This window comes from Podarcis cretensis (genome assembly GCF_951804945.1).
Source record: "Podarcis cretensis genome assembly, chromosome: 1".
Classification (NCBI taxonomy): domain Eukaryota; kingdom Metazoa; phylum Chordata; class Lepidosauria; order Squamata; family Lacertidae; genus Podarcis; species Podarcis cretensis.
The window spans coordinates 137,500,033-137,527,517 of NC_137170.1; the positions used below are offsets into that span (position 1 = coordinate 137,500,033).

Consider the following 27,485-nt stretch of genomic DNA (forward strand, 5'->3'; position numbering starts at 1 on the left):
GATGGCACAATGAGGCAGCAAAGTAAGCCTTCTTTGCTGCCACTAGGTAGGCTTGATGTGGAGCCCTCACCAGTTTTCAACTGCATTGGAGATTTCTTAGACTTGCGTTCCAGCAGTCTCCCATCTTGTTTCCTTGGCCTAAGCTCTGGGATATACCAGGGAGCCAAAAGAACTCCATGAAGTGGAAGAGGGCGCTCTGGAGTGACCGTGTCAACAGCCCACATCATTTGGATATTCCAGAGGTCAGCTAGGGCTTCGACAGGAGTGCATCATATCAGATGGAAAACACTCCAGAGCCACCTAGAAACCCATTGGATTCACCAGCCTCTTGGGGTGGCCCATCCTCCTAGGTTCCCCACCTCTGTGGAGGGCGAAAGGTGCTGAAAACCTGAATCTCAACAGGAAGTGATCTGACCATGACAAGGGACTGATGTCAATATCCCCCTACTTTCAGGTCACCCTCTTGCTGCCCAGTTGAGAAAACAAGGTCCAGAGTGTGGCCAGGGTTTTTGTTTTACGAAACTAGTATCTCACACCAATACAATATCAAAGAGCATGAATTACTGAGCACCCATTTTAGGATATTTTCTTAAGGTGAAAAGTTCCTCCCAGATACATGATTGGATGGTCACTTATTGGACAAATCAGCAGATGGTAAAACTATGGATAACTTTAATCATACCTAAAGAAATGTATTTCCACATTATACATGTTTAACAGGGGAAACAGTCCTCCAGGCTATATTCATGTTACTGATTACAAAGATGAATGTGCAGTGGCTCTTATCTTTCCTGCTGTTTCAGTATTTTCTTTTTAAGAAAGGGGAAAATGCTTCTCATGAAAACTGCCCTGATTAGGAATAATCTCTTTCATACTTTTCAATAAAATTACACATTGCTTTATAGATTCAGAGGAATATTTTTGAATAATTTCTCAGAGGCCCAACTCTGCACACCAACATCAGTGACTAGAAAAGGTCATTTACCCAAGTTCTGAGTAGCAGCATTGCAAGTTTAAGGAACTATATGTTTTGCAACAGATCTTTAAGACACACTAGGTACAATCCCGCCAAAGGTTAAGTACTTTTAAAGTATCATTGATGGCAAAAGGAAAGTTAAACTTATGTTTAAATATTTCCCATTCAAATCGTTGGGACCTAAAAGCATATAACTTTGGCTAGATCGTAACAATTGCACAGCCAAATGTCTTACACTGATAAAATCTATGAAAATCATGGTGCAATTTCAGGGCTTTCATTATCAAAGTTTACAGTTTTTACAATAATGGCAAATCACAAGCACCTGATGAATTTAAATGGATTATTTCATATGGCACAGGTAACTGTTGAGGCAGGAAATGTTTTGCACAACATATGCATGAAACTACACAAACATTTATTCATTTCTGGCTTTAGTGGTAATTTATCACAGTAACCCAAAATACATTTCACTTTTATATATGAAACCTAAATAAAATTTGATGACTATGGCTCTCTCAATTGATTCCCAGGCCAGTTACAGTATCAGCTGTGATCAACATGTCAGGAAGAAGTAGGCTAAAATAATAAACACACATTGTGTGTGGCATTTGCTTTGAACTAGTTCCTGAGGTACATGCACCCTCCCACCCAACAGGCATGCTGCAATCTGATATATATACATTCTTTGATATAGAGCTAGCTAGCTAAGGAGGCTTTAAAAGCACTCTTCATAAACTATGCCTTTATCCCAGAAGAGTTGGTTTGCAAGAGTGTGATAATGAAATTGCAGCATGAAGTAAGTTGCTCTCATGGATTAGGTGCTAGAGCTTTGGGTAGTTCTCCCAAGTTATTACTTGAAACTTCATGTCACTTTATTATATAATAGTCTGAAATATCAACTTTCCACAGCAAAATCTAAAATTTAAAAAGATAGTTTAAAAAAGCACTTCCCTTTCATTGCACCTCCATGTAAAATATTGGGTTTTAAAAATAATACACTGCATTTATATGTAGGCCATAGAATCAGCCTTGGGTTCAGTAAGTGCTTTGCACAATAAATGCAAACTAAAAACACTGTAGGCAAAAAAAAAAAAAAAAAAAGGAAGAGAAAGCAGCAATTTTAAAAAGTTAAATTAAATATAAGAACTTCAACAGTAGGTATAAACTGGCTTTATGCAATTACCTTTGCCCAAGTGCAGGACTTTTTTTCAGTTCCAGCAAAGGCAAATATTTATGCGTCTTAAAAGTTCTATAAAGACCAATTTTATTGCCAATTTTTAAGTGTTCCAGTAAACATACCATTAATTTTTACTAGACAAGAATAATTTTTTGAGTGAAAATAATCTTAATAGTGATTTCTTCTAAGTTTCAAGCATATCTCAATTCCAGATATACAGTACAATTTCAGAAAAGAAAACATTGTCAAGAGTTAAGAAAACAACCTTTTCTCCAACCAACATACACAATTTTCTTCTTGTATTGACCGTGAACTCACCATTTGACATGAACTATTTTGAAGCTTGTTATCTTCTTCAGAACAACATGGATACAGAACAAGCACATTCCAGGTTTTTGATGTTTTATCAAGTTACCAATCAACACTGCATACACAATCCATGGTCCTGCCTTCTCCCTTCATCATCTTGCATAGCGCTTAATGTAATCTTCCACTTTAGATCGGAAATCCTCCTACACCAGTGAGGGTGGGGTTGGGGGGGGAGGAATAGAGAAAGATTTGTCTGCAGAAATATTGGTAACATTTTTGCTGAAAGAAAGCATCTGCACTTGGAAATATACGCATTTCAGCCTGCCAATACATGTAAAGAAATAGAATGGTATGACTCACTACATTAGATTGTGCAGAGAGATATGAAACTTTATACATATGAAGCTTGTGTTTCCGTATTTCATGGAAAGTAGATTTAGGAGGGGTTGGGGGGGGGCGAAGACTGAATGCCCAGGCCCCCTTATAATTCTTTTAATTGCCAGGTGAGCTTCCTGGTGAGGTGCTGGCCTGGGTGATGGGCCATTAAGGAATGGGACAAAGGAAAGTGGTCTGTGCAAGATGGCAAATGGGTAGGGCCCCCTCCTTCAACTCATGGGTAGTTAGGACAAAAGGCCAGAGTTGAGAGTTGAGTGGTGTGAGCTAGAAGCTAGCAGAAAAGCTGAAGATCAGGAAACCAGAGAGAGTGATGTTTGATTTCTGTTTGAATCAAAGGTTGCGGCTATGGGGGAAGAAAGGTCATCTTGGGATGTTGATGCTGTAGGCTCAGCTTGTATATATGTGTAAGTAAACCATATATCATTAAGACACCACAGGCTCCACTGTGTCCCATTCTGAATGAAACATGAACCCTGGGTGTCACAGACTGGTTTGACGCATACAAATGGTAGGAAGAACCAGCTGGGGAACCCCAAAGGGAAGAAGGCTCAGAGCCCAGGTATTGGTGGTGGGAGAAGACGACGACTGGGAGGTGTTGGAAGCTGAAGAGTTAAGAGGGTTTAGTGAGCAGGGAGTTTGTGGCAGAGAGAAGTCCAGAATCGGAAGCCGAAGCTGAAGCAGGAGAGGGAGGAGGCCAAGAGGCAGAGGAGTCCAGCTGGTGAAGAGGTGTGGTTGTCTGCCCCTCCTGCTACAACAAGTTCCCCTCTCCCTGGTCTCCCAGAAGCAGAAGGAGCAAAAACTGCAGGCACAGTCAGAGATTGCTTGGGAAAAGCCCTGGAGAGGAGGGGACTCAAATCGCTGTGGGAAGGTGGGGACCTTCAGTTTCTGCTACTGAAGATGAGTTGCTCTACTCATTAGGCCTGGCACTCCTGTGCAGATCCTGTTTTCTCCTAATCAAGAGTTAATTCCACTTACTTCATGTAACTAACAGCTGGCTTGCTTCTGTTGGTTAAGTGCATGGAACCCCTGGAATCTCATACCACTCAGAATGAGCTGGCGTGCAAATAGTATGTTCCAGTGGTCTTCAACGGGTCCAGACCCAAGATCTACCTGACTCCCAACTTGTATTATGGGACCCAGTTTCACATATTCATTTTTTATTTATAACTTAATAGCACTAATAAGACACTTCACTTCTATTGAAATGGTAATTCACAAAGCAACATACATAGTGCTACTTCGGCATTAGTATGAAATGAAAACCAGTGATTTTCACCATTTCAACGAGACATCTGAGCAAATGTTATTTCAGATTTAATTCCCGGGGGGGGGGGGTGATACATGAAAAGCTAACTCACAGCTCACCTTGTACAACCAAATTGGGGTTTTGTTTTTGTTTTGAGGATCACCATTGTTGAGAAGCCTGCTCACAAAGACAGGTGCTACCAAATGGCAGCGGGTGAATGACTGCTTCACTTGCCAATTCTAAGTGCACTTCACTAACTGATATCCAAAACTTTGGTAATATTAGTTGCTGAAATTGCACTTTTAAGGTTGTGCCACCACAGAGATCAAGGATTCTTTTCAGCAACTCCTTGTCTCAATTCCTGGCAGCTCTGTGTCCACAGTGGATGCTTGTCTTCACTAGATACCCTCCCACAAATTTGTTTTTTAGCTTGTGTTCTGGTGAGCTACAAGGGAAGAATGTTGTGCTGAGTTCTAAGTGGTGGGGTAGATTTTAGCATGTGGAGGAGGGAATTATTGCTGCTTCTCCTCCGAAGAACAGAAGACCGTTCCTCCTTCTACCCACTACAAAGCATACGTCTGCATTATAGTCCCAGCATACTTCCAGTTGTAGAAGAAGTCTAGAAAGCCAGAGAAACAGACCAGAAAGTGAACAGAGTGTTCTTACTCCATAGAGAGCTATAGGAAGGTGGGGCATACAGTTGGCCAGAAAAGTCTTTCTTGTAAAAGAAAGTTCCATTCCTTTTTCTTCTGCCTGTATCTCTCTCTGTTTGCCTCTCTCCTCCCTTCCACAGGTGATGAAGGCTAGGTTTCTTCTTCCTCTGCCTGGCTCTGTTGCTTCCCCACTTGTTTTGTAGCTGATGGAACTAGGGTTTCTTCTTCTCCAGCTGTCTCTGCTTCCCTGCTCGTCTTGCAGCTGAGAGAAACGGGCGTCTTCGTACTCTCCTGCCTTAATATCTCCCTCTCCTGTGCTGCAACTGTGCCAGGAAAGCCGTTGCCACCAGTGGAGTCGAGTATGTGTAATTCAATTCACTCAAGTAAAATGTGTGTGTGATGTGATTACACTGTACTGTGAAGTTACTGAAAAGCCTTAGAGATGTGGAAAATGAATTACAGAAAAGTCTTTTTTGCTTTTCATCAACAACTGGCAATTCTTAAGTTCTGCATCTGAATTTCTAGTAGAAAAACAGTGATTTAAATACAGCAGAAACCCTCATGAAGATGCTGCTGCTGCTTGTGCATAACTTCCTGAAAAGGTGACAAGTTCTAAGTGAGTGAATCAAAAACAGGGACATTCATACAGCTACTGGACAGATGGTCCCTTTGTGCTCGACTGTCAGGTGTGCAAAGCAACCTAATTTGTTCATTAGCACTAACTGTGATTTGTAATGAACTGAACCTTCTGCCTTCTTCCCCACCCCAAAAATATTAATTGCCAAGCAGTAGTACACTTTGCATCACACACAAAATACTGAAGCTGAAATCCAACAAGATATACCCTGGGTGTTCCTAGAGACGTAGGCACAAGCCGCGTTTTCCAGGTTGTCTTAAAATAGGAGACCCCACATTCCCCTCAGTGCCAAAAGCAACATGCCGTACAGCGTGGCAAACAGGTCCTAGGAAGCATTAACCCTTTTTTTTTGGTATCTCAGTTTGATTCAAGGTATTCATCACAATGATCACAAAAAGTATTAAGAAGAGCAAAAGCAAACAAATAAGAGAGTAGAGCAGCTACACTTGAGTCCCAATTTCCCTTCCCCTCTGTTCAGCTATCTGCGGTATTCATATTATACACAAAATAGCAGCTCCTTCTTCTGAAAAGTGTTTTTGCTTTCCTGCCATGAGATATGTATTGCTTATTCATTGGTAAATGCTAATCTAAGAATTGATGATGCACCTTGAACAAATAATACTCTTTTGCGGCTAAACATTTCAATGTGTTGAGCCTAGCCAAGAGGACTGTCTGCTCTCACTAGTCAGTAAGCCTTACTGTTCAGGTTTGCATGGTGGTGGCTAGACAGCAAACCTTTATAGTAGCAGAACTGAATTTGTAGGGCTTTCTTCCTGAACAGTTGAGAAAAGGTGTTTGTTTGTTGTTTTGGAAAAGATGTAAGACATGTCTTGCTTGCACCTGTTGTTTTCTATTATGCTGGTTATATTGTTGGTATGGAATAATTCTTTCTGCTAACGGAAATGGCTTTGATTGTGTCAGGAAAGTAATATACAGTGGTACCTTGGTTCTCGAATGGCTTAGTTGTCGAACAAATTGGCTCCTGAACGCTGCAAACCTGGAAGTAAGTGTTCTGGTTTGCGAACATTTTTCAGAAGTCAAACGTCCAACGCAGCTTCCGCTTGAGTGCAGGAAACTCCTGCAGCCAATTGGAGGCTACACCTTGATTTTCGAACAGTTTCGGGAGTCAAACGGACTCCTGGAACGGATTAAGTTTGAGAACCAAGGTACCACTGCAAAAAAACAATTCATAAAATAAATAAAAAAGCAACTCAGTTATAAAGGACACACTAGAAACTCAACAGATCTTACTAAATTGCCTGATCTGTCACCTACTTCTAAGTCCCTGCATCAGCAGAGATCTCTAGATAGTTTCAAAACATTCATTCTCCAATATTTTCACCCATGACTTCCATTTGCTATTTTAGAAAGGTGGGTTGGGGTTCAAGACGGCATGAAGGACTCTACACTGCTACCTTTTGTTGTATCTTGTCCACACCCACACCTGTAGCCCTTACTTTCAAAATGTATTTATGTCCCATCTTTCCTACAAGTTGTAGGAGATTCTCTCCCTCCCCATTTCATCTTCAGAATAACCTTTTGGTGTAGGTTAGGCTGAGACACACAGAATAGTCCAAGGTAACTCAGTGAGGGATTTCAACTTTGGTCTCCAAGGTCCTAGTCCTAATGATAAAACTTGACATTCCAATAAATTAGTCTTAAGGCAAAAGTGCATGCCAGCTGCTGAATCACTATTACCACCACAAAATAACTCAGCAGCGTGGTAAGGACATACCCAAACCCTGAACACTTGTGCACATTTATGCATTGGGCTGAATTTCACTGTGAAAAGGCAGTTTTATGTCTAGTACTAGAAACTGAAACTCAATCTCAAAAATGTTCTGGAAAGCACAAGAATTGCTAGAGAATGTACTGATGATAGCATTACAGAGTCATTCCATATCAAGTGATCCATTTTTTTTTACCTCATGTAACCCAATTTTCTTAATATTTTGTACACTTGTTGAATGATCAAAACTAAGTTTAAATCTAAAAATGTACATTTTTATCTCATCCCGTTTTTAAGTTATAAGGGTTTGAAATTTCAAAAAATTGACAACTTTGGCCCTACACAAAAACCTTAAAAGCTCAGCCCAGAATTGAGATATTTCAAAACTAAAAATATTGATGTGCCACATCATGGGCTTACATTAACTTCTACATTTAATTTACAATTTTTTTTTAAGAAAATGATTAAAAAAGTAATATGATTAAAAATTTCCAAAAAAATATATTTCACCATTTTCCAAGAATCGATTTCCGCAGCATAGGCCAACAGTATTGTTCTACAATTGTTTGTACAATCAGATTCTACCGATGGCTCTTTGGCTATAACTCATTACTGTTCTTACTGAATGACACAATAAACTTTATAGAGTTCACAGTATAATCATGGTGGTTTGGATAGAAAGATGGAAGTGCACAAGTTGAATATACTTCTGCTTGTAGGGTGTTCCCTCCCCTCCCCCAATTCTTCCCACCCATTGCACCTTGCTCCTGCTCCCAGTCACTGTGGAGGGTCACCGAACACTCTGGCACTATTGGGGGGGTGGGGGGGGCACAGGAGCTTGCAGGCAGAAAGAGAAGATCCAGCATCCTGCACAAACATTAATGCCATATTATTGTGCAGTGGAGAAGGTGGATCCAAGATCCATTGAATACTTTTTTTAATGATGCTTGTTAAATATTGATGCACAGAAATCATTCCCTGTCAAAAGCTACACAAGAGATTAGAAAATTGAGCTGTATTCTCATAAGCTAATATATTTAGTACACTGCTACTCACCTTGTCGCGTAAATGATGCTCTGCAGCTTCAATATTCAAAGGATCATCAAAATTCAAGAGATCCTGAAGAGAAAAAACCAGACATTTAAGAAAATGGTTGGCTATAACTATCACACAAATGAACTTTGAAACTAACCCTTTCTACCACACGGCAAACTGTTTATGATGTGGTATAATGGTCTGATGTCATAAAAAAGAGTCAGATGTCTCATATAGAATGTACAAGCTCTTGGACTGACTCAATGAGATCTCTGGAACCCCACCCATGGAATTTAACGAAAATTCTTATATATACGGAAATTCATTATACAAATTGAAAATCTAAGCATTCAGAGGCTATATACCAATGTTTTACTATTAAGGTGTTTGCAAAGACCTGGTTCAGATGTCACAACCAAGTTAACAGGCTGTGTCTTGGGTTCTTTCCATTCCATTTACACTCTCAATTCTTTCCCTCACTTGTTTATTTTAAATACTTTCACTTTCATACCACTTTCCCTAGTGGTTTAAAGTAGCTGGTCACAACAGCAGAAATATATATTTAAAACCCCACAAAGCTGTACTGGTAGCCTCAGAGAAAAATGAAGAGGCAGATCTCTTACCCTCTGAAAGCTCAGTAAATAAGTTTTAAATCTCTTTCAATATTCTATAGTATTGGTATCACAGTTTGGGTGACTGCTGTTGCTGTTCTAATGTTACAAGGTTGGAATGGACAACAGAATTTATTGATCAGATTTCCAACAATTGTAAAAACAATGGACTAACCACACTAACATTGCCTCCAAAATAGCACTGGAAACCCGCTTCAAACAAGTTTTGAACGCTGCCTTGCAGCTGAATTATGGTTTGCAACAACCATTGTTTGCCCAATTCATATACTCTGGCCAACTATGGTTAACATAAACCAGGAAGTGAGGAAAAGAATTGAAGCGTACAAGGGGAGGAAGGAGTGCAGTAAGTCCAAAGCCCATTCATGGTGATCTGTGACACTTAACTGAGCCAAAGAGATTGAATTTAGCGCAGAGCAACAGTTGGATAAGAATTAGATAAATAAATCTGGAACCTAAAGGCAAACCAAAACCCTTAGGGAAGCCTACTGCAATTTTTTACTTTAAGACTTTAAGAATCAGGTTGCTATGCCTTATCACAAACAAACCCACTCCTCCATTTCAACAAAGGTTCACCATTCGGCAGGTTGCGTGTGCATGTGCACACATGCTGTTATCCAAGAACTGGGTGAGCAATACTTCAGTTCCAAGCAAGTAACCATGTTAATATTAGGTCTCCACAAAATAAATGTGTCCATAATTCCATTAACTTTTCATTCAATAAAAACAATAATCAAGTTACCCTATAGGAGAAAGCAACGCTTCCAATCTAGCTAAAATTAGTTAAAATAAGGCTGCAGTTCTATAAATTTGTACCTGAATGAATTCCTTCAGAATAGATATGCATACAAGTGAACTATAAATCCTATGAAAGCAATAGGACTTAAGTGGTTTCAATGGGATTTCCACTATTTCCATGAGGCTTAATTCAAAGTGTGTGTAGGATTCAGTCTCAGATATGACTAATTTTAGCTAGTTTTACTAGACAATAAGGTCCAAAGTTCCAAAATTCTCTCTGCAACAAACACTACTACTCTTTTGCAAGAAGGCTAAAATTTAACCTTGTTCAAATCAAAGCAGCCTGAGAGTTGACAATCTCATGCAGTAATTAAGTCACTGTGAGAAGGAGGAGAAAGAAATCATCACTATGGAAACAGAAGATTGTCTGGCAATTATTTTTGCAGTGGTTGGTGCTGAAAGTGGTATATTGCACCTACAATATTCTGCTTATCTTCTATCACTGTTACTCATTATGGGTTGTTGTTTTTTAAATCCCCTAAACAAAAATCCCCCAAATGTGGTGTCTTTTAAACAAAAATAAAATATTATACTAGCTTTAAAAACATAGTTCAGGCCTAAATTGCACATGCTATATGTGATCAGGTCAACTGATATTTTTATTTTTACATAAAAGCTGCCCAAGGCATCCCAAGTTAATTGGACCAGCAGCTCTGAGGGAAGAGGTCATTAGCCTATTCAATCTGAGCAGTATTCAGAACCTGTGATCTGAAACAATCTGTTGTTTACACTTTTTTGCGGGGGGGGGGGGGGAGAGATGTGGATACTTCTTGAAATATAAATCCTCGTAAAGCACATATACAGGCAATTGCCAAGAGTTCAGAGTGTGCAGATTCTACAGCTTGTCAGGCATTACATTTTCCAATGTCTCGTGGTTCTTCTGAGTTTATACTGCAGAACGTGCTTAAATTGGGGCAGGACACACACAATTCAGTTAATTCACAAAGTCTGCCTTTGAAGTAGAAAGAATACTTTGATGTTTAAAATACGGTCCTGGGTGCATAATTATTTACAAGGGAGGTTTAAAAATGCTGTTTCAGACCTCTGGTGGAGCACAGGAAGCTGAAGGGAATCCACTGCTAGCTTGTCTGCCATCAGGGATAATTATTTGTTAATAAGAGGTGGTCAGAATACCTGAGAAGCCAGCCTCAGTTCTGAAGAGACACTCGCCCATTGTTATGGGGAGGAAGGTGAAACTTCCAGGGAAGGGGCGCTTAGAACAAGGAGTTACAGCAGCTCATACACCGAATAATCGCCCTGAAATGAGGGCGTCGGGTTTGCATCTCCATTGCATTAATTACTTTTAACGGATTGGAAAGAAAAGTAAACTGGACTCTCTATTTGTCAATAGCACCCAGTGATAAAGGTTGCTAAGGACTACAAAAATAATATAAAATATCGTAACAGGCTGGAAATGTCTTCAAGACGCTCTAAATATCTAATAACTTTGAAAAATGTAGATCAGACTGTGACTTTTCAACTGTCTACAATCTATCATTTATGTACTTGATAACTCGCAGTTTCTTTGTGTTGAGTGGATGAGAGACGGTGGCTGAATTTACAGCTGCATCACAGCTCTGGAAGAGAAATACAGTGATCATGAAGGCTGATTTTGGGCCTCTTGTAATAAATGCTTAAAGAGCAGTTAATGCAGTTGAAATTGGAATTTTGGAGTATGGTTAGAGACATTGGAATAAGGTTACCAGATATCCCCGTTTCCCGGGGACAGTCCCTGGATTTACAAATCAGTCCCCATACAAAATCCACTGAAGTTGACAAATGTCCCTTGATTCACTGAAAAAAATATGGTAACCTTACATTGGAATGCAGATGAGACAAATGGGAGGTGATGTGAGTCTGGATGAAAAACAAGAGGACCCATTTTTAATGAATTATGAAGACTCAGAAAGAGAGGATAAATTCAACCCAGCAGACGGCGGTGTGGAGACAGAGATACAAAAATATTATTGGTGAAAGTGCCTGTCGTAAACTCATGAGCCGAAAATCATTCAAAAATAAAAAAATGCTCACATCGAAACGTCCTTAAAGAGAAGTCAGATGAAAATGTTGCCTATCTCCTGAAGGAAGATTGATTAAAAAACTGGAAAAGCAGGAGAGAAAAGCACGAGGTTATGATTTATTGATTAAGCATCAGGCAAATAAATGTGAATTCTCATTTTATTGAGATGTTCTGGAATCCACAAAAAGAAGTATCCCATAAGAAACTAGAGAAATATTAGTTTGGGACATTCTAAAATGAAACGCCATATTGAACTGATTGAGTATCAGAACTGGCGATGCTGGAGGCCTGCAGAGGAAATTTGAAGAAATACCATTAGCAGATGGCAGAAAGCTGCATACCACCTACAGCTAGGAGTTACGATGGAGTGTATCTGCCAAATGCTGGAAACAACTGCATTATACATAATTGGCAGAAAGAAGGTGGAAGTACCTCTCCCCCCTTATTATTTAAGTTTTTATAGTTTGTTTTGATTAATATTAAATTATATAAGTATGAGATGAGATGATAATATGATACGAAGATACATACAGAGAAAAAAATGATAGAAGAGATCTGTGTGAGAGACAGAATCAAGTGGTTTTTCTCAGGGTGTGAGGCTGATGAAGATGGGAACTGTCCCAGGTGGGAGCTGGGACGATGCAGATTTATGTTTGTGAACGGAAAATTAAGATAGAAGGTTGAAAGAATATAAAATTTTGTTTTTGTGTGAGAGTGTGTCCCCCCCCTTTTCTTTTCCTTTTTATTATTTTGCTCTTTTTGAATATTAGCTTTGTTTGGTTTTTATTATATGTTGAAAACCTTTAATAAAGTTGAATAAAAATGATATTCCTCTTCCTCTTTGTAGATTGTCAAAACCTTATAATCATTAGATTTCCCAGCATCAAAGACATAAATATAAACCATATATCTCTACTTCAGATTGCAAGTTGGACAGCAGAGCAGAAACATATTCCATCTGATGCTGTCACTACATAACTTTAAAGCATAGCTGTCAACGTTTCCCTTTTTAAAAGGGAAATTCCCTTATTCCAAAAAGGATTTCCCTTAAAAAAAGGAAAAAGTTGACAGCTATGCTTTAAAGGGGAAAAAGCTATTAAGACCTTATTTATCCTTCCTCTTACTTTCCAGAAAAATAGCATGAACGTTTGATCACAGAAATGTTAATTTAAAGACGCAACAGTACATAGATTCAGATTTGTTTATATATTTTCATCCCAGAAGTTTACATAAGGTAACATCCATAGAAATTAACTGAGAGCCCAATAAAACCACAACGTAAACTTAAAACACCAAATTTACAGAAGAGTTGGGGTCAACCCAGGATCCACCGGTACAGCAGATCCCAATGTGGATTATTATTCCTCTTTTTTCTTTAACAGGAAGGCGCCATTTTGTAGTTCACCTTAGGTGCCAAAATGCCTGAGAAGAGTACATACTTTCTTGTCAATGTGATTTGCTAGGGGAAGTAGGCTCCTGATGTTTATAAGGACTACAAAGAGTCTTGTAACACGCTGAAGAGAAATAATTTCATTAGGGCATAAGCTTTAGTATAGTCTACCTAATCAGGTGCATGCAATGAGACTCTAGTTCACTGAAGCTTATGCAATCATAAATAAGATGATGATATTTCAGGCCCTACAACACCTTTGATGCAACAAATTCACATGGTATCTCTTCTAGAAGCTGTAAGCACTATTTTCTTTTGCAAAGGGCAAGTGTGATGAGGCCAACTGTAAAAGATCTCAGCCAGTGCACTTGTTACTTACAGTAAATAATGAATTTAATCCCCAAACAACATCCTGAAAAGAAAAAGAAGTGGATTCAGTCAAAGAAGTTGAACAACGCATTCTTACTTATTTTTTACCAAAGGCAAAATGCAAAAATATTGAATTCTAGCACAAAATGTTCAGTAAATGTTGAGCTTTCCATAAAGAATGTAAGAAAACAAAACACCCGACCCGTAAGCATTTAATTTCAAGGTATCTATGAGGCAAAGCCTACGGTGGGCAAAGCGAACCATTTCCAGCATGACCGTACGGTGGAATAGGCTTTATCCCACTTCTCCCAATACTCCCTTTTGCCATAACGAGACAACCTCTCACATCCACTTCATAGATGAACAGGGGCATATGCCTCAGAGAAACCAAAACTTTCATAGAACACAAAAAATACAGCTTGGGTTAAAAAAATAAACAATGAAACCACATTTAGGTCCCATTTATTTATTGGAAGAGGCAAGAAATTAATCTTATTAGAGAGCATGTATTCACCATTCAAATCAAGATAACAACAATTTGTTAAAATTTGCCCTGAAGATTGACACAAATGTTTCTGATTTATGAAAGTTTTCACCTGATAAAGATAAAGATTATCACATTTCTATGCTTAAGATAATACTACCTTTAATGTTCTAGTTGGAGCCCAGCCAGTGCCATCAATTGAATGTTCTCTCAATAAACTGAAATAAAGATGCAAATACATATTATACACTGAATTCATATGTGCTTTGCTTACTCTAGGATTTAAGAGACAAATTAAATGCACAGACAACTGCCTGCTAAGGAATGACAGAAAATTTGATATTAATAGCTGAAAAGTCATTTGGGTGTATGTGTACTCCTACATATAGGTGACTGCACACAAACTTGGCAAATAGTGTAAGCAGCTGGTCTTGTCCCACCTCATATCATTTGGAGATATATTCTGACTACTTTGTCTTTCATCAAGGTTCTTAATTCAATCAGTCCATTTTGCTTCCACAATTTTGTATCAACTGGTTGTGACTGCAATTTGTTTTAATCTGTTTTTAATGTTGCATTTTACATTGCAGTAACCAGCCCTGGGCCTCTGTGGTAAAGGGTGGGTAAAGAATCTAACTAATATAAAACTGTAAGATGTTGTCACGCTGCAGTTCACTTGGCCACAGACAGGTGACGCTGCAAACCACAGTGTGGCAAAGAGGTGGTGGGTGGGCAGCCCAAGCGAAGTCAGCCACCCTGCTCTGCTGTCAGCCCTCCTTTCAGCCCTGGGGCCTCTGCCTCCAGGATCCACATCTCCCAGCTGGTTGGCTCTGCTATTGGTCACTTTGGAGAAGAGAAGGAAATATTATCCCCACCCACCGATTCATTGCAGGGGGGGGGGGAGCTTGCAATCCCCCAAAGGGCTTTTGTCATAACTTTGTGTGTGGTAGTTGGAGAAAGTGATGGGGATGAGTTCCCTGGTCATTTTCTGCCAGCCTTTGTCCTGTTTCAGGCTGTTGTGGGTTTTTTGTCTTAGTGTTGGAGAAGCAATTGGGATGGTTTTCCTAATTGCTTCTCTGCCTATCTGGTAGCCTGGACACGCATTTTTAAGGGAGAGAAAGGTGACCAAGAAACGCATTTGGGTAGATCGAGAGAGGAAGGGAGGTTTGTGTCTGTCTGTCTGTCTGTGGTGAGTGCATGTGTGACCAACGGAAGGTGAGTTCTGGGTGCAAGTTATTTGAATCCCCTCTCTGATTCTTCTTCATTGTTTGTTTAGTCTGGGCTTGCATGTTTTCTTTTCTTTTCTTCCTCAGTGAGATTCCCTGCCCACTTGGTAGCAGCAAATGCAGTGCAACTGCCAGCCTAAGCCCAGTCCCACTTATTCCTCTGCTGGGCCTTTTCAGTTGATTGAGACCCACCAACCTTTGCTGGCCGCAATATGGTGTGTATCAGTGTCTCACAGCGCATAGGTTAGGGGAGGAAAGTGAAATGGCACCTTTCCTGTGGGAAATGCCTGTGTACATTCAGCTTGGAAAGATGTTGTAGCCTCTCTTCTTTTATTGCAGCAGGTTGAACTTCCTCTTTCATAGTTAGCAAGATCCAAGTAACACAGCATTTAAAGCAAACAAAGCTCTTGGCAGAGAGGTGGCTGCGTTAGCCAGGTTGGTTCAGCTACAGACCATCATAAGACAGGCTTCTGTATGGGTGGGTGGTTTGTTTGTTGTTTTACAAACATTACTGCCTGGTGTGGAGTTTGAGCAAACCAGGAGAAACTTTTCATGCATACTTATGCTATAGTAATTCCCATTTGGGAAGGAGCCATTTGCTCTTTCTCTTCCTCCTACATATTCACAAGAAATAGCCATTTCATCTACTGGCATTTAACTCTGACAATAGAATAAGAGAAGTGAGCTATAAAAATTATTTATTACCTTAAACAGATTTCCCCTGTCTCCGTGATGTTGGGATGCCAGATTCTGGTCAAACATTTCACTTTGGGAGGCTGCCAGAAAATAAAACGTAAGATTACAAAGCTGCCCAAGCTGAAGGACAAATCAGGAGATCACACTGTACTGGACATGCGCTCTCCAGAAATCTGCACTGTGGCCCCCCCAGTCCCCCCCCCCCCAGTTACTTATCCAGGGAACAGACAGCACCCATCCTCAGTTTTGTAGCCGATGTCTTTTCCTGTCAAGTACTCATATCTTCTAGCAAGGTTTGTGGTGCAGGAATAAGTTCAAAATGAGACGACAACATCATTAATTGTACCAGGTGTGCTTGAGCTGGAACATATGAAATACCTGAGCTGGCTAGGGATTTGCTAACTGTCTCATTTGGCTGCATGTTAGAAATCTGGCTAAGTCAAGAGAATGGTCCACGAAGCTAAGAGAAAAGATCACCCTTTACAAACAAGGAGCAGATAGTGAGGACACTGAATGTTCCTAGAGACACCACTGGAAGCATAGTTCACAAGTTCAAAGTTAAAGGAACAGGGGCCATCACAGTCACCTGACTTGAACCCCAGAGAAAATCTCTGGCAGGATTTGCAGCACGCAAACCCCAGAATATTACTGAACTACAGGCCACCTCTCATGAGGAATGGGCTCAGGCTGCCGGAAGCTGCTGTATGGCTACGCATCTCACTTGCAGCAGGTTATAGCAGCGAAAGGTTGCTGTACTAAATAAATACTAAAGATGCTTGCCATGAAGGGGTTGGATAATAGTGAGACTGGAGAAGCCATTAAAAGTTGCAATTTCAGCTGAATTTGGGGAACGCACTTGAAGCAACCACTGTGATGAGCTATTTCAATTGCTTTTGTTTGATCTGTTCATTGCAAACAGCTGAAAGTCTGTAATTTTTTATAATAAACCAAATAGGCAATGGGGGGTAAATAATTTCAATTGCAACTGTAAATCCCCATTGCATAGGGAATATTCACTGCTGTTGGGCTTTATTTGCTGGTTAGCATTCAAGGAGGCAATTTGCAAGTAGCAGAGGCAAAAGTTTAAGTTGCTCTACTGCCAGAGGAAAAGTCAGACAAATGTGACTAACAAACATATTTTAAAATAAGATGATCAATTCAAGTAATTTATTATAACTAATAACCATCTAACTTAATTAGTCTGGTTAGATTCTAAAGTCAATCCAATATTTCTATTTTTTCATATTTCAATTTCATTGTTCCGCAAGGTACAATGACAATAAAGATATCGTAATCGTAATCGTATTTTCTCTCTCTTTCATCCCCACAAATCTTTGTATCACATACTTAAACTGATTAAACAAACGGATTCTTTATAAACACTGGAAAATACAATTATAATATGCAGCTCCAAAATAATCCTTACTGGTAAAAACAACAGCTAACTCTTTCAGAAATTAATTTCATAGCTCTGCTATCATATTCACACACTCAATCTTCAGCTGCTGTTGTGTATTTGACTGCAATTACCAGGCTTATTTTTTCATCCAGAAAAGGTGTGAAAACATTAACAAGAATACTTATTTTTCTATAAAAGTTGATTATGCGAGGCAAAAAATACAACAAGAGCCTGGTGAGAATGTTGTAGCAGCTCCTTTTTATATAATCCTATTCTCAGAAACCTTAAACCACAAACACATACAGTGGTGCCCCGCAAGATGAACATCTCGCAAGACGGAAAACCCGCTAGACGAAAGGGTTTTCCATTTTGGAGGCGCTTCGCAAAACAAATTTCCCTATGGGCTTGCTTCGCAAGACGAAAATGTCTTGCGAGTTCCTGCGGGTTTTTTCCCCCTTTCCCCCCCTTTTCCGAAGCCGCTAAGCTGCTTATCAGCTGATCCGCTGATAAGCCGCTTAACAGCTGATCGCTAAAAGCCGCTAAACCGCTAATAGCGCTAATCCGCTAAGCTGTCAATGGGCTTGCTTCGCAAGACGAAAAAACCGCTATACGAAGAGCCTCACGGAACGGATTAATTTCGTCTTGCGAGGCACCACTGTATGTGTACCTTTCGCATGAGAACAAATCCAAGGGAGGCTAATTTTTATATTTCAGATTTTATCAACAATTTTATTTCTGCTTTCAAAATAATAATTAAAACAAAAACTGTCTAATGATTTACAATGGGCAGAGCAGGAAGCAGCTGAAGACACTATCTAGTACAGGCACCCCCAAACTTGGCCCTCCAAATGTTTTGGGACTACAATTCCCATCATCCCTGACCACTGGTCCTGTTAGCTAGGGATGATGGGATTTGTAGTCCCAAAACATCAATTCAGAATGGTATCTTGCGTGCTCTTCAGAAATAGAAACAGAGTATATAAGTACACTCTATGCAAAATACGGTAGTTTTCTTTTGATAACTGCAGAATTATACCTATATCTGATGAGATTTAATTTAAGAGGATTGCTCTTCAGTGTTGAAAATTTCCCAAGCATCATACAAAACTCATTCACATTTTTACAAATTCCTAATGGATAAAGAATATGAATAACCTGGGAGCTCTGGGTCTGCTGCAGGCTATGGTGGACGCTGGGGATCACTCGTCCTGAGCAACCTAATTGCTGCGAGGAGGCGGAAAGGGAGCACGGGCAAAGCACCTTTTCTAAAAAGCCCGGAAGGAACATTTGGGTTCTGAAGGGTCCAGCGGTGTTGGAGAAGGCTCTCTAGGAGCCCCCAAAGCTCTGGAGGGAGCAGCGAGAGCACCAAAATTGAACACAGACCTCACAGCAAAATGCCGCAAGTGCCCCCATTAAAGCAGTGACTTCTTTAAAAAGTAAAAGGAAATCGGACCAATTTGGACAAGATAATTTTTTAAAAATATATATTTAAGAAGAATTTATCAATTGGATCCACACCAGGGAGGTAAAGAGGATGTCCCCCCGGGAAGTGGGTATCAATCGGCATGGAATAAAATCTGCAGGGGCTAAGAAAAGAATAAATAAATTACCCGCTAATGATTTTTCTTTTTAAGCATTCCATTGGATGAGTTGAATTAACATTGTGATTTGAGCTAATATTGGATGCTTAAGTTTAAGACTTTATAGTGCTTTTCCAGCAAGCTTGCCAAACTGGAAATGAATTTTAGACATTGGGGTGATAAGAGAAGAAAGCAGGACGTGAACTTTGTGAATTATTCATCTTAATACTTTAAGAAACATATTTATTTCCTTTGCTACTTTTTATGAACTAAAAATTTGGAGATGTGGCAATTTTTTTCTTTTAAATATACCTTGTCTGTGTAATTGGTGGGCTTTTTGAAGAAGCTGAAGGGAAAAGGAGACGGTACGAAAAGATCTTAAACTTCTCTCTCTCTCATCTCACACACACACACATGTGGATATTATGAGGGCTTTTTGAAGATGCTGAAGAAAGACAGAAAGATACACTGTGGAACGATACGATTTTAGTGAATGGAAAAGGAGATTTTTAAAACTTTCACATGAGCTAAAAAAAAAGTTTGGATTAAAGGTTATTTTATTTTTTATTTTCTTAGATCCTGGGAAATCTTGTGAATATGCTGTGGTAAAGGAGGGAAAACAGGAAATAAGAAACCAAAACAATAGATAAGAGGGAAAGCAGAGTGAGAGAAAAAGGACAGAAACACAAGCGACACAGTGCGGCTGGAAAAATAATTACAGGGCTTTTTTATTTGTTTTTTTCTTTTTTTTAAAGTACTTTCTCATAAGAAAGGAGAGCTTGCCCCCTATTGGTATTTTGATATAAGTATTGATATTTTTTTATATATAGAAATTGAGAACTGAAGTTTAAAATATTTTTTAAACTTATTTAAAACTCTTTAGTTATTATTTAAAATAACAACTAAAAATTTATTTTGCTTTTTGAACCTTTTTTAAAAAAGGAAAAAAAAAACCACTTTGTTGATAAAATCATGGCTAATGCAGCAAAAAAACCACCATGAGGCCCAACTACAACACCAGGTCAAAGAAAAGGTTCAATTACAGAAGGGGACACTTACAGAAGTCTGATTTAATGACAATTTTATTAGAAATGAGGAAAGAAATGAAGGAAGGAATACAGAGACTGGAACAGAAAACAGATAACAACACCATTTAGGTCGTAAATTTGACAACAGAAATCAAAGAACTGTCACATAAAACATTAGAATTGGGGAGGAAAACAGTGTAAGAATTAAAGCTTAAAACCTCCAATTTGGATGAATCTTCCAAGAAAGTACAAGTGGAGGCAAGAGACAAAAAGGGAGCAAGAGAGGTTGAAGAAAAAGATGTTTAAAATAGCATTTGTAAAAAAGAAGAAGCTTTTCTTCTGGGAATTATAGGGGTAGTACTACCTAAACAGTACAGAAATTTATTCACGTATGAAACTACAGTGGCAAGAATGCTATTTGCCCAAAAGTGGAAAGAAGTAGTCCCAATGAAAGAAGAATGGATACAAAAACTTATGGACTATTCAGAAATGGCAAATATTACCGGAAAATAGGAAATCAAGATAACAAACTTTTTACAAAAGAATGGAAATGGTTTATTGAATATGTACAAATAAACTGTAAACAGGTAAGAACATTGGCAGGATTATTGTAATAACCTGCAGTTTCATAAGAATACACGAATAAAAGAGTCAGTTAAGTTAATTTAGAATATGCAGGAAATGATAAAAATAAATTTAAGGAACTGCAGAAAGAGGAGGAAGGAAGTCTAGTTTTGAAATGTTAAAATGACTGTAAAACTATCGAAATGTATAGAACTGAATGTATATAACCTGGACAATAAATGTATATAACCTGGACAATATGGCCATAATCAAGTACAGTGCCATACAGTTAAAAACCAACTGCTTTTTGAAGCCTATTGTAAAAGGAAACTCAGTAAGTATTAAACTGTTCTAATTACTTACCACCATATTATAGGCATCAGGAACTTCAATTTCAAACTGAAATGTTCCATTTTGATAATAACCTTCATCTGTTAAAGGAAAAACAGAAGCTTAAAGGAAATATGCAACAGCACAGAAAAGATAGTGATCTAGGGAAGTTACAGGTGAAATCCAATGGTGTACATCTGCCAATGGAAGGAACAGTGGGCTGGGGGACACTCTGGAGCGGATGTGGAGGGTCGGGGTTGAGGGAGAGAGAGGAAGGAAGGGAAAGCCCTGTCGTTTTTTTTTTCTTTTTTTTTTTTTAAATAATTTTTATTGCATTTTTCACAAAAAAGAACAAAAAAGCAAATTTTCACAAACATTACAAAAAGAAAAATTTTCACAAACATTACAAAAGAAAAGAAAACATAGACAAAAAAAAAGAAGAGAAAAAAGGAGATTTTAACATATAAAAACAACAACAAAAAAAAAATCCCTCACTTTCCAATTATAACCTTCCAAACCTTATTTTCCTTACTTCCACCCGCCTCCCGATCTTGTATTCTATGTAATAATTAGTTCAGCAAGCTCAATCTTTGCTCATTTTGATTCTTGATCCCTCCCTTTGTACTCTTATTTAACTCAGTCACTAGAACCCCTTCTTTCCTTTTCAATGTCCTCAACATTCAAAGATTTTACAGTGTTTTTGTAGATAGACTTTAAACTTCTTCCAGTCCTCTTCCACCTGCTCTTCTCCTTGATCTCGAATTCTGCCGGTCATTTCAGCCAGTTCCATATAGTCTATTACTTGCATCTGCCATTCTTCCAGAGTGGGTAGATCTTGTGTCTTCCAATACTTTGCGATGAGTATTCTTGCTGCTGCTGTAGCGTACATAAAGAAAGTTCTATCCTTCTTTGGCACCAATTGGCCGACCATGCCCAGAAGAAAGGCCTCTGGTTTCTTCAAGAAGGTATACTTAAATACCTTTTTCAGTTCATTATATATCATCTCCCAGAAAGCCTTGATCCTTGGGCACGTCCACCAAAGGTGAAAGAATGTCCCTTCAGTTTCTTTGCATTTCCAACATTTATTATCGGGCAAATGATAGATTTTTGCAAGTTTGACTGGGGTCATGTACCACCTATATATCATTTTCATAATATTCTCTCTTAAGGCATTACATGCCGTGAATTTCATACCGGTGGTCCACAACTGTTCCCAGTCAACAAACATAATGTTATGACCAACGTCTTGTGCCCATTTTATCATAGCAGATTTTACCGTTTCATCCTCAGTATTCCACTTCAACAGCAAGTTATACATTCTCGACAATATCTTAGCATTGGGTTCTAACAATTCTGTTTCCAACTTTGATTTTTCCACCTGGAAACCAATTTTCCTGTCCAAATGATAGGCCTCTCTTATTTGAAAATAATGTAACCAGTCTCGCACCTTATCCTTAAGTTTCTCATAGCTTTGCAATTTTATTTTATCTCCCTCCTGCTCCAGAATTTCCCAATATTTTGGCCAGTTAGATTCCATATTAAGCTTTTTTAAGGCCTTTGCTTCCATAGGTGAGAGCCACCTAGGGGTTTTATTTTCCAATAAATCTTTGTATTTCATCCAGACATTAAACAATGCTTTCCTGACAATATGGTTTTTAAATGTCTTGTACACTTTAGCCTTACCGTACCACAAGTATGCATGCCACCCAAAAACGTTATCATATCCTTCCAAATCCAAAATATCCGTGTTTTCAAGAAGTAGCCAATCCTTCAACCAGCAAAAAGCTGCTGCTTCATAATATAACTTAAAGTCCGGCAGGGCAAACCCCCCTCTTTCCTTTGCGTCAGTAAGAATTTTGTATTTTATTCTGGGCTTTTTGCCCTGCCAGACAAATCTAGAAATTTCTTTTTGCCACTTCTCAAAACAGTCCATTTTGTCAATGATTTGTAGCGTCTGAAACAAAAACAACATTCTTGGCAATACATTCATTTTGATAACAGCAATTCTACCCAGTAAGGAAAGTTTCAAGTTTGTCCAAATTTCAAGATCTTTTTTCACTTCTGACCAACACTTCTCATAATTATCTTTAAATAAATTTACATTCTTCGAAGTCAAGTTCACCCCTAGATATTTCACTTTTTTCACCAATATTAAACCTGTTTCTTCCTGAAACCTTTCCTTCTCTACTGCTGTCAAATTTTTCTCTAAAACCATAGTTTTTGATTTATTCAATTTAAAACCTGCCACCCGACCAAATTCTTGTATTATTTCCAGTGCTCTTTTAGAACTAGGGATTGGCTCCTGTAGCGTCAGTACTAGGTCATCTGCATAGGCTTTAAGTTTATAGTGTTTAACTCCGACCTGTATACCCTGAATCTGTTGGTCCCTTCTAATCATATTCAGCAAGACCTCCAGGACTGAAATAAAAAGCAAAGGGGAAATTGGGCAGCCTTGTCGTGTCCCTTTCTCTATCTTAACTTCTTCCGTTACTGCATTATTCACTATTAATTTCGCCTTCTGTTCTGAGTAAATCGCGCCTATACCGTTTCCAAACCTTTCTCCAACCCCCATCCCTTGCAAATTTTTCCTCATAAAGCTCCACGAAATATTGTCAAAGGCTTTCTCCGCATCAATAAATATTAAAACAGCTTTTGTATTTATATTAACTTGTAGCTTTTCTAAAATGTCAATTAAGTTTCTCGTGTTATTTGACAATTGTCTGCCTGGGAGAAAGCCAGCTTGGTCTTTATGAATCATTGTTGCTAAAACTTTTTTCAATCTTCTAGCTAAAATATCAGCAAAAATTTTATAATCCACATTAAGTAGGGATATGGGGCGGTAGTTCTTTAGTTGTGTCTTTTCTATCTCATTTTTCGGTATAAGCGTGATGTAAGCTTCTTTCCACGACTCCGGCGCTCTTTTCCCTTCCATAATTTCATTGCCAACCTCCATTAGAGGTTGAATTAAGTAATCTTTCATGTCTTTGTAGTATTTGGAGGTTAGCCCATCCGGGCCTGGAGACTTGCCTAGTTGCAGGTTCTTAATGGCACCTTCAACCTCCTGTTCAGAAATTTTGTCGTTCAGTATTAATTTATTCTCTTGAGAAATTTTTTGTAATCCATTTGTTTCCAAAAATTTCTCGATTTTGATCTCATTCTGTGGCCCTTGTGAATACAGTTGTTTAAAGTATCTCTGGAAGCAGTCTTGAATCTCCCGTGGGTTTTGTATATTTCGTCCATTTACTTCAAGATTGGTAACAGTATTTAATTTCTGTCTTTTCTTCAGCTGCCAAGCTAGCAGCTTTCCACACTTATTGGCCGATTCGAAGGTTTTTTGTCTCATTTGTTTAATTTTCCATTCTATATCCTGGTTAACCATTTTCAAATATTGTGCCTGATGTAATTTAATTTCTCGTAGAATGTCCTGTGACTTAGGTTTAGTCCTTAATCTCTTCTCACCTTCTCTAATTTTCTCTAAAATCTTTTCTTTCTTCTCCTCTTGAAGTTTCCTCTTTATAGCATTTTGCTGGATCAAAAACCCCCTCATTACGGCTTTACTTGCATCCCAGATTACTCTTTTCTCCACGGTAGTCTTCAAATTTATCTCAAAGTAGTCTTTTAGTGTTTTTTGGGCCTTTTTCACAATTTCAGAGTCTCTAAACAAGGTGTCATTCATTCTCCATCTAAAGGAACCAGTGGGTGTTAGTTTCATATCCATCTTCACTGGGTTATGGTCGGAGCAGATTTTGGGGCAGATTTCCACCTTTCGAATCTTGGGTGCCATCCCTCTTGTAATCCAAATTTGGTCTATTCTAGTCCAGGTCAAATTGGCTTCAGAGAAGAAGGTCCCCTCTCTACCTAGGGGATTTTTAGTTCTCCAAATATCAATCAAGTCCATATTGTCTGTCAATTCAAAAAAGGTCTTTGGTAATCTTCCATCTTTTGTGACTACTTGTCTTTCAGATTTATCCATATATGTCGAGACAACGCCATTCATATCTCCCATCAAAATGATATTTCGATCTATAAAGTCCATTAACGTCTCATGCAGTTTCTTATAAAACTCTGATTTCCCCTCATTAGGTGCATAGACTCCAATTATTACTAATTTCTCTCCTTGGAATTGTATTTCAATTACCACAAATCGTCCATGTTCATCTTTAAGGAGAAACTTTGGTGATAATTTCTCTTTTGCGTAGATCACAACTCCTCTTTTTTTTACTTTGTCTGATGAAATAAAGTCTTGGCCTAACTTTTTATTTATCAATAATTTCCTTTGGAGTCTTGTTATATGTGTTTCTTGTAGGCAAATTAGGTCCAGTTGTTCCTTTTTCAGAATATGAAAAATCCTCTTCCTTTTGCTGGGGGAGTTCAAACCTCGAACATTCCAAGTTAACATCTGCAGAGACATGTTGTTGTTATTCTGATGTTCCACCAGTTGCTCCTAGAAGTTGCTCTTGGTTTGTCGGCGGTATCTCTTTCCGTTGGTCCAGTCCCAAGAGAGTTCTTCCTAAGTCAGGTGGTCCCAATCCTAATATTTCCGAGTCTTTTGTTCTGGCCTCTCTTTGTAATTCTTCTCCAAAATTTCTCAGAAAACTCTCTTTATCTTCCTCTGATCTTATCTTAATTTTCTTTCCTTTAAATGTAAACGAGAGGCCTTGTGGGAATTCCCACCTGAACAAAATTCCGTTTCTTTTTAGCAGGTCCACCAAATTTCCGTAATTGGTTCTAAGATCAAGCAGGTATTTCGGGATATCTTTAAAAATCTCAATTCTCACCCCTTGGATATCGAGTGCTTTCTGGTAGTGTAGACTCAGTATTTTATCTCTTTCCTCTTTTGTCCTTAGAGCAATCAAGCAGTCTCTTGGCCTATTTTTCCTCTTAACCCTTCCCAATCGAAAAGCACTCACTATCTTAAATTCTTCTTTCTCTGGATCCAGGTCCCAGCACTCCTCAAATTCCGATGTCAACAGTTCTATCAAGTCTCCTTCTTCTATTTCTGGGACCGATCTAATTCTCAAGTTGGTCTGTTTCTCTTTAAGTTCAATCAAAGAGAATTGTACCTTGTATTCATCCAATTTTTTATTTATTGGTGGTATCTTTTGTTCTACTGCCAATACCCTCTCTTTGGCTTCCTCCGCAGTCTTCTTTGTCTCCTTAGACTCCTGCACCAGTCTGTCAATCGCCTGGGTGTTAGAATTCACATTCGTCCCCAAATCGTTTACTTTTTGCCCCAGGTCCTTAATAGTTGAAGTATTTTGATCAATCTTAGCTGTCAAATTTTGCAGAGCCGATAAAATCTTGTCTAATGTTGCAGAATCCGATCCTGTTCCTTTTGATTCTTCCCTTTCTGTGGCTTGTGGGACAGAGAGTCCTGCTGATGATGTTCTTCTATGCTGGAGTTGCTGCTGTGCCTGCAGCTGCTGCTGTTGTTTAATTTTTGCTCTTGTTGATACTTTATCTGGAGGCTGTAACTTGTCTGGTTGTTTCTCTTCCATTGCTTGCCTCTGGAAATCAAGGTCACTCACACAATTCCCAAGCTTCCTTCTTAGCTATAAACAATAGCAGCTGCAGTGGAAAATCCCCAGCTATAACACAAAGTTCCTCTAGGGGAGCAGAATACCAGGTTGTTTCTTCAATGATTGTTAAACAGTAACTTCATCAGCTCCCCAGTTATCTTTCCAATTTGTTGCAAGAGTAAAAGAGTAAAAAAGTTATAAATTTGGAGGCTCCCTTGATTGTTACCAGTCCTTCTAAACATTCAGTAGCAAAAGTTACAATGTCCATAAACAGTACTTTCACAGTAGCCTTGCATTTATTTAAGACAGACCGGCAGATCAGTGTTAAAAGTAAAGTGGTGGATTTTCTGTCCCCCCTTCCCTACTTGAGGGGGGGGGTTCTTTTGCTCTGACAGTGAAATTTAGCTCTTTATATAAAACAAGTCAGTGGTTCAAAGTTCCCTTGTCCCTTGCTTTTATTCTATTTACAGGATCGGCAAAGCGGACTTCCTGTTTGCACTTTGCCGATTTCAGGTCCGAATTTTAAATTCAAGTTCAAGTTCAAAGTCCCGATCAAAGTTTCTAGTTTCAAGTTCAAATTTCAAGTTCAAGTTTCTAGTTTCAAGTTCAAATTCAAATTCAAAATCAAAGTCCAATACTTGGTCTTAACTTTGATCTTTCCAAGTTCCCAATTCTTACTCACGGATAGCTGTTTTAATCCGATGTTTCACAGGAAAAAGGCCAGCGCTCTCCGGTAACTGCTATGCAGCTTCACTCCGCAGAAGTAGCGATCGGCTCCAGCACAGCGCTACACCCCCGCTCCGCTCCGGAGCTCTTTTCAGGGCTCCTTTGACAGTTCGGGGGGGCGCAAAGCTGAGCCCCACGGCCCCAGGCTTCACCCGCCTGTGGGTTTTTTGAGGGTCCTCCGCTTCGCTGTAGCGGTGGACCCGATTTCTGCGGAGCTTCCCCCTCCGTTTCAGAGGGTATCCGCCATTACCGATGGCGCCGCCTCCGGAAGTCTCGGAAGGGAAAGCCCTGTCGGATGTCACCCTCTGCTCATGATTTTTTTCTAACCAAAGGTGGTGAAAGTTTGAGACAACTGGCTTCAGCACTCGGTGTTCTTAAGCATATTTCAGCTAGATGAGGCTTATGGTCAAAGTAGAAGTGATGGCAGCAGAACATAAGGAAAGTCCTGCTAGATCAGGCTCAGTACAACATCCTGATCTCATAGCAGCCAACCAGATGGCTATGGGAAGCCCAAAAGGCAGGGCTGAGTTCAAAGAAGGACGAAGGCAGACTAGAGTCAACTGGGA

At 39.1% G+C, this 27,485-nt stretch overlaps 1 protein-coding gene across 2 annotated transcripts in view; it reads right to left on the bottom strand.

The window, feature by feature from the left end:
* Positions 1 to 655: 655 nt before the first annotated feature.
* Positions 656 to 27,485, bottom strand: part of UBE2F (ubiquitin conjugating enzyme E2 F (putative)) — a 35,316-nt gene continuing 8,486 nt past the window's right edge. For both annotated transcript variants that reach the window (XM_079983362.1, XM_079983361.1), the window contains 6 exons: positions 20,708 to 20,775; positions 15,783 to 15,853; positions 14,012 to 14,069; positions 13,378 to 13,410; positions 8,183 to 8,245; positions 656 to 2,668 (listed from right to left, as the gene is read on the bottom strand). In XM_079983362.1, coding sequence (XP_079839488.1) covers positions 2,618 to 2,668; positions 8,183 to 8,245; positions 13,378 to 13,410; positions 14,012 to 14,069; positions 15,783 to 15,853; positions 20,708 to 20,775 — 344 coding nt within the window. In that variant the 3' untranslated portion in view covers positions 656 to 2,617. The remainder of the gene's footprint in view (positions 2,669 to 8,182; positions 8,246 to 13,377; positions 13,411 to 14,011; positions 14,070 to 15,782; positions 15,854 to 20,707; positions 20,776 to 27,485) is intronic.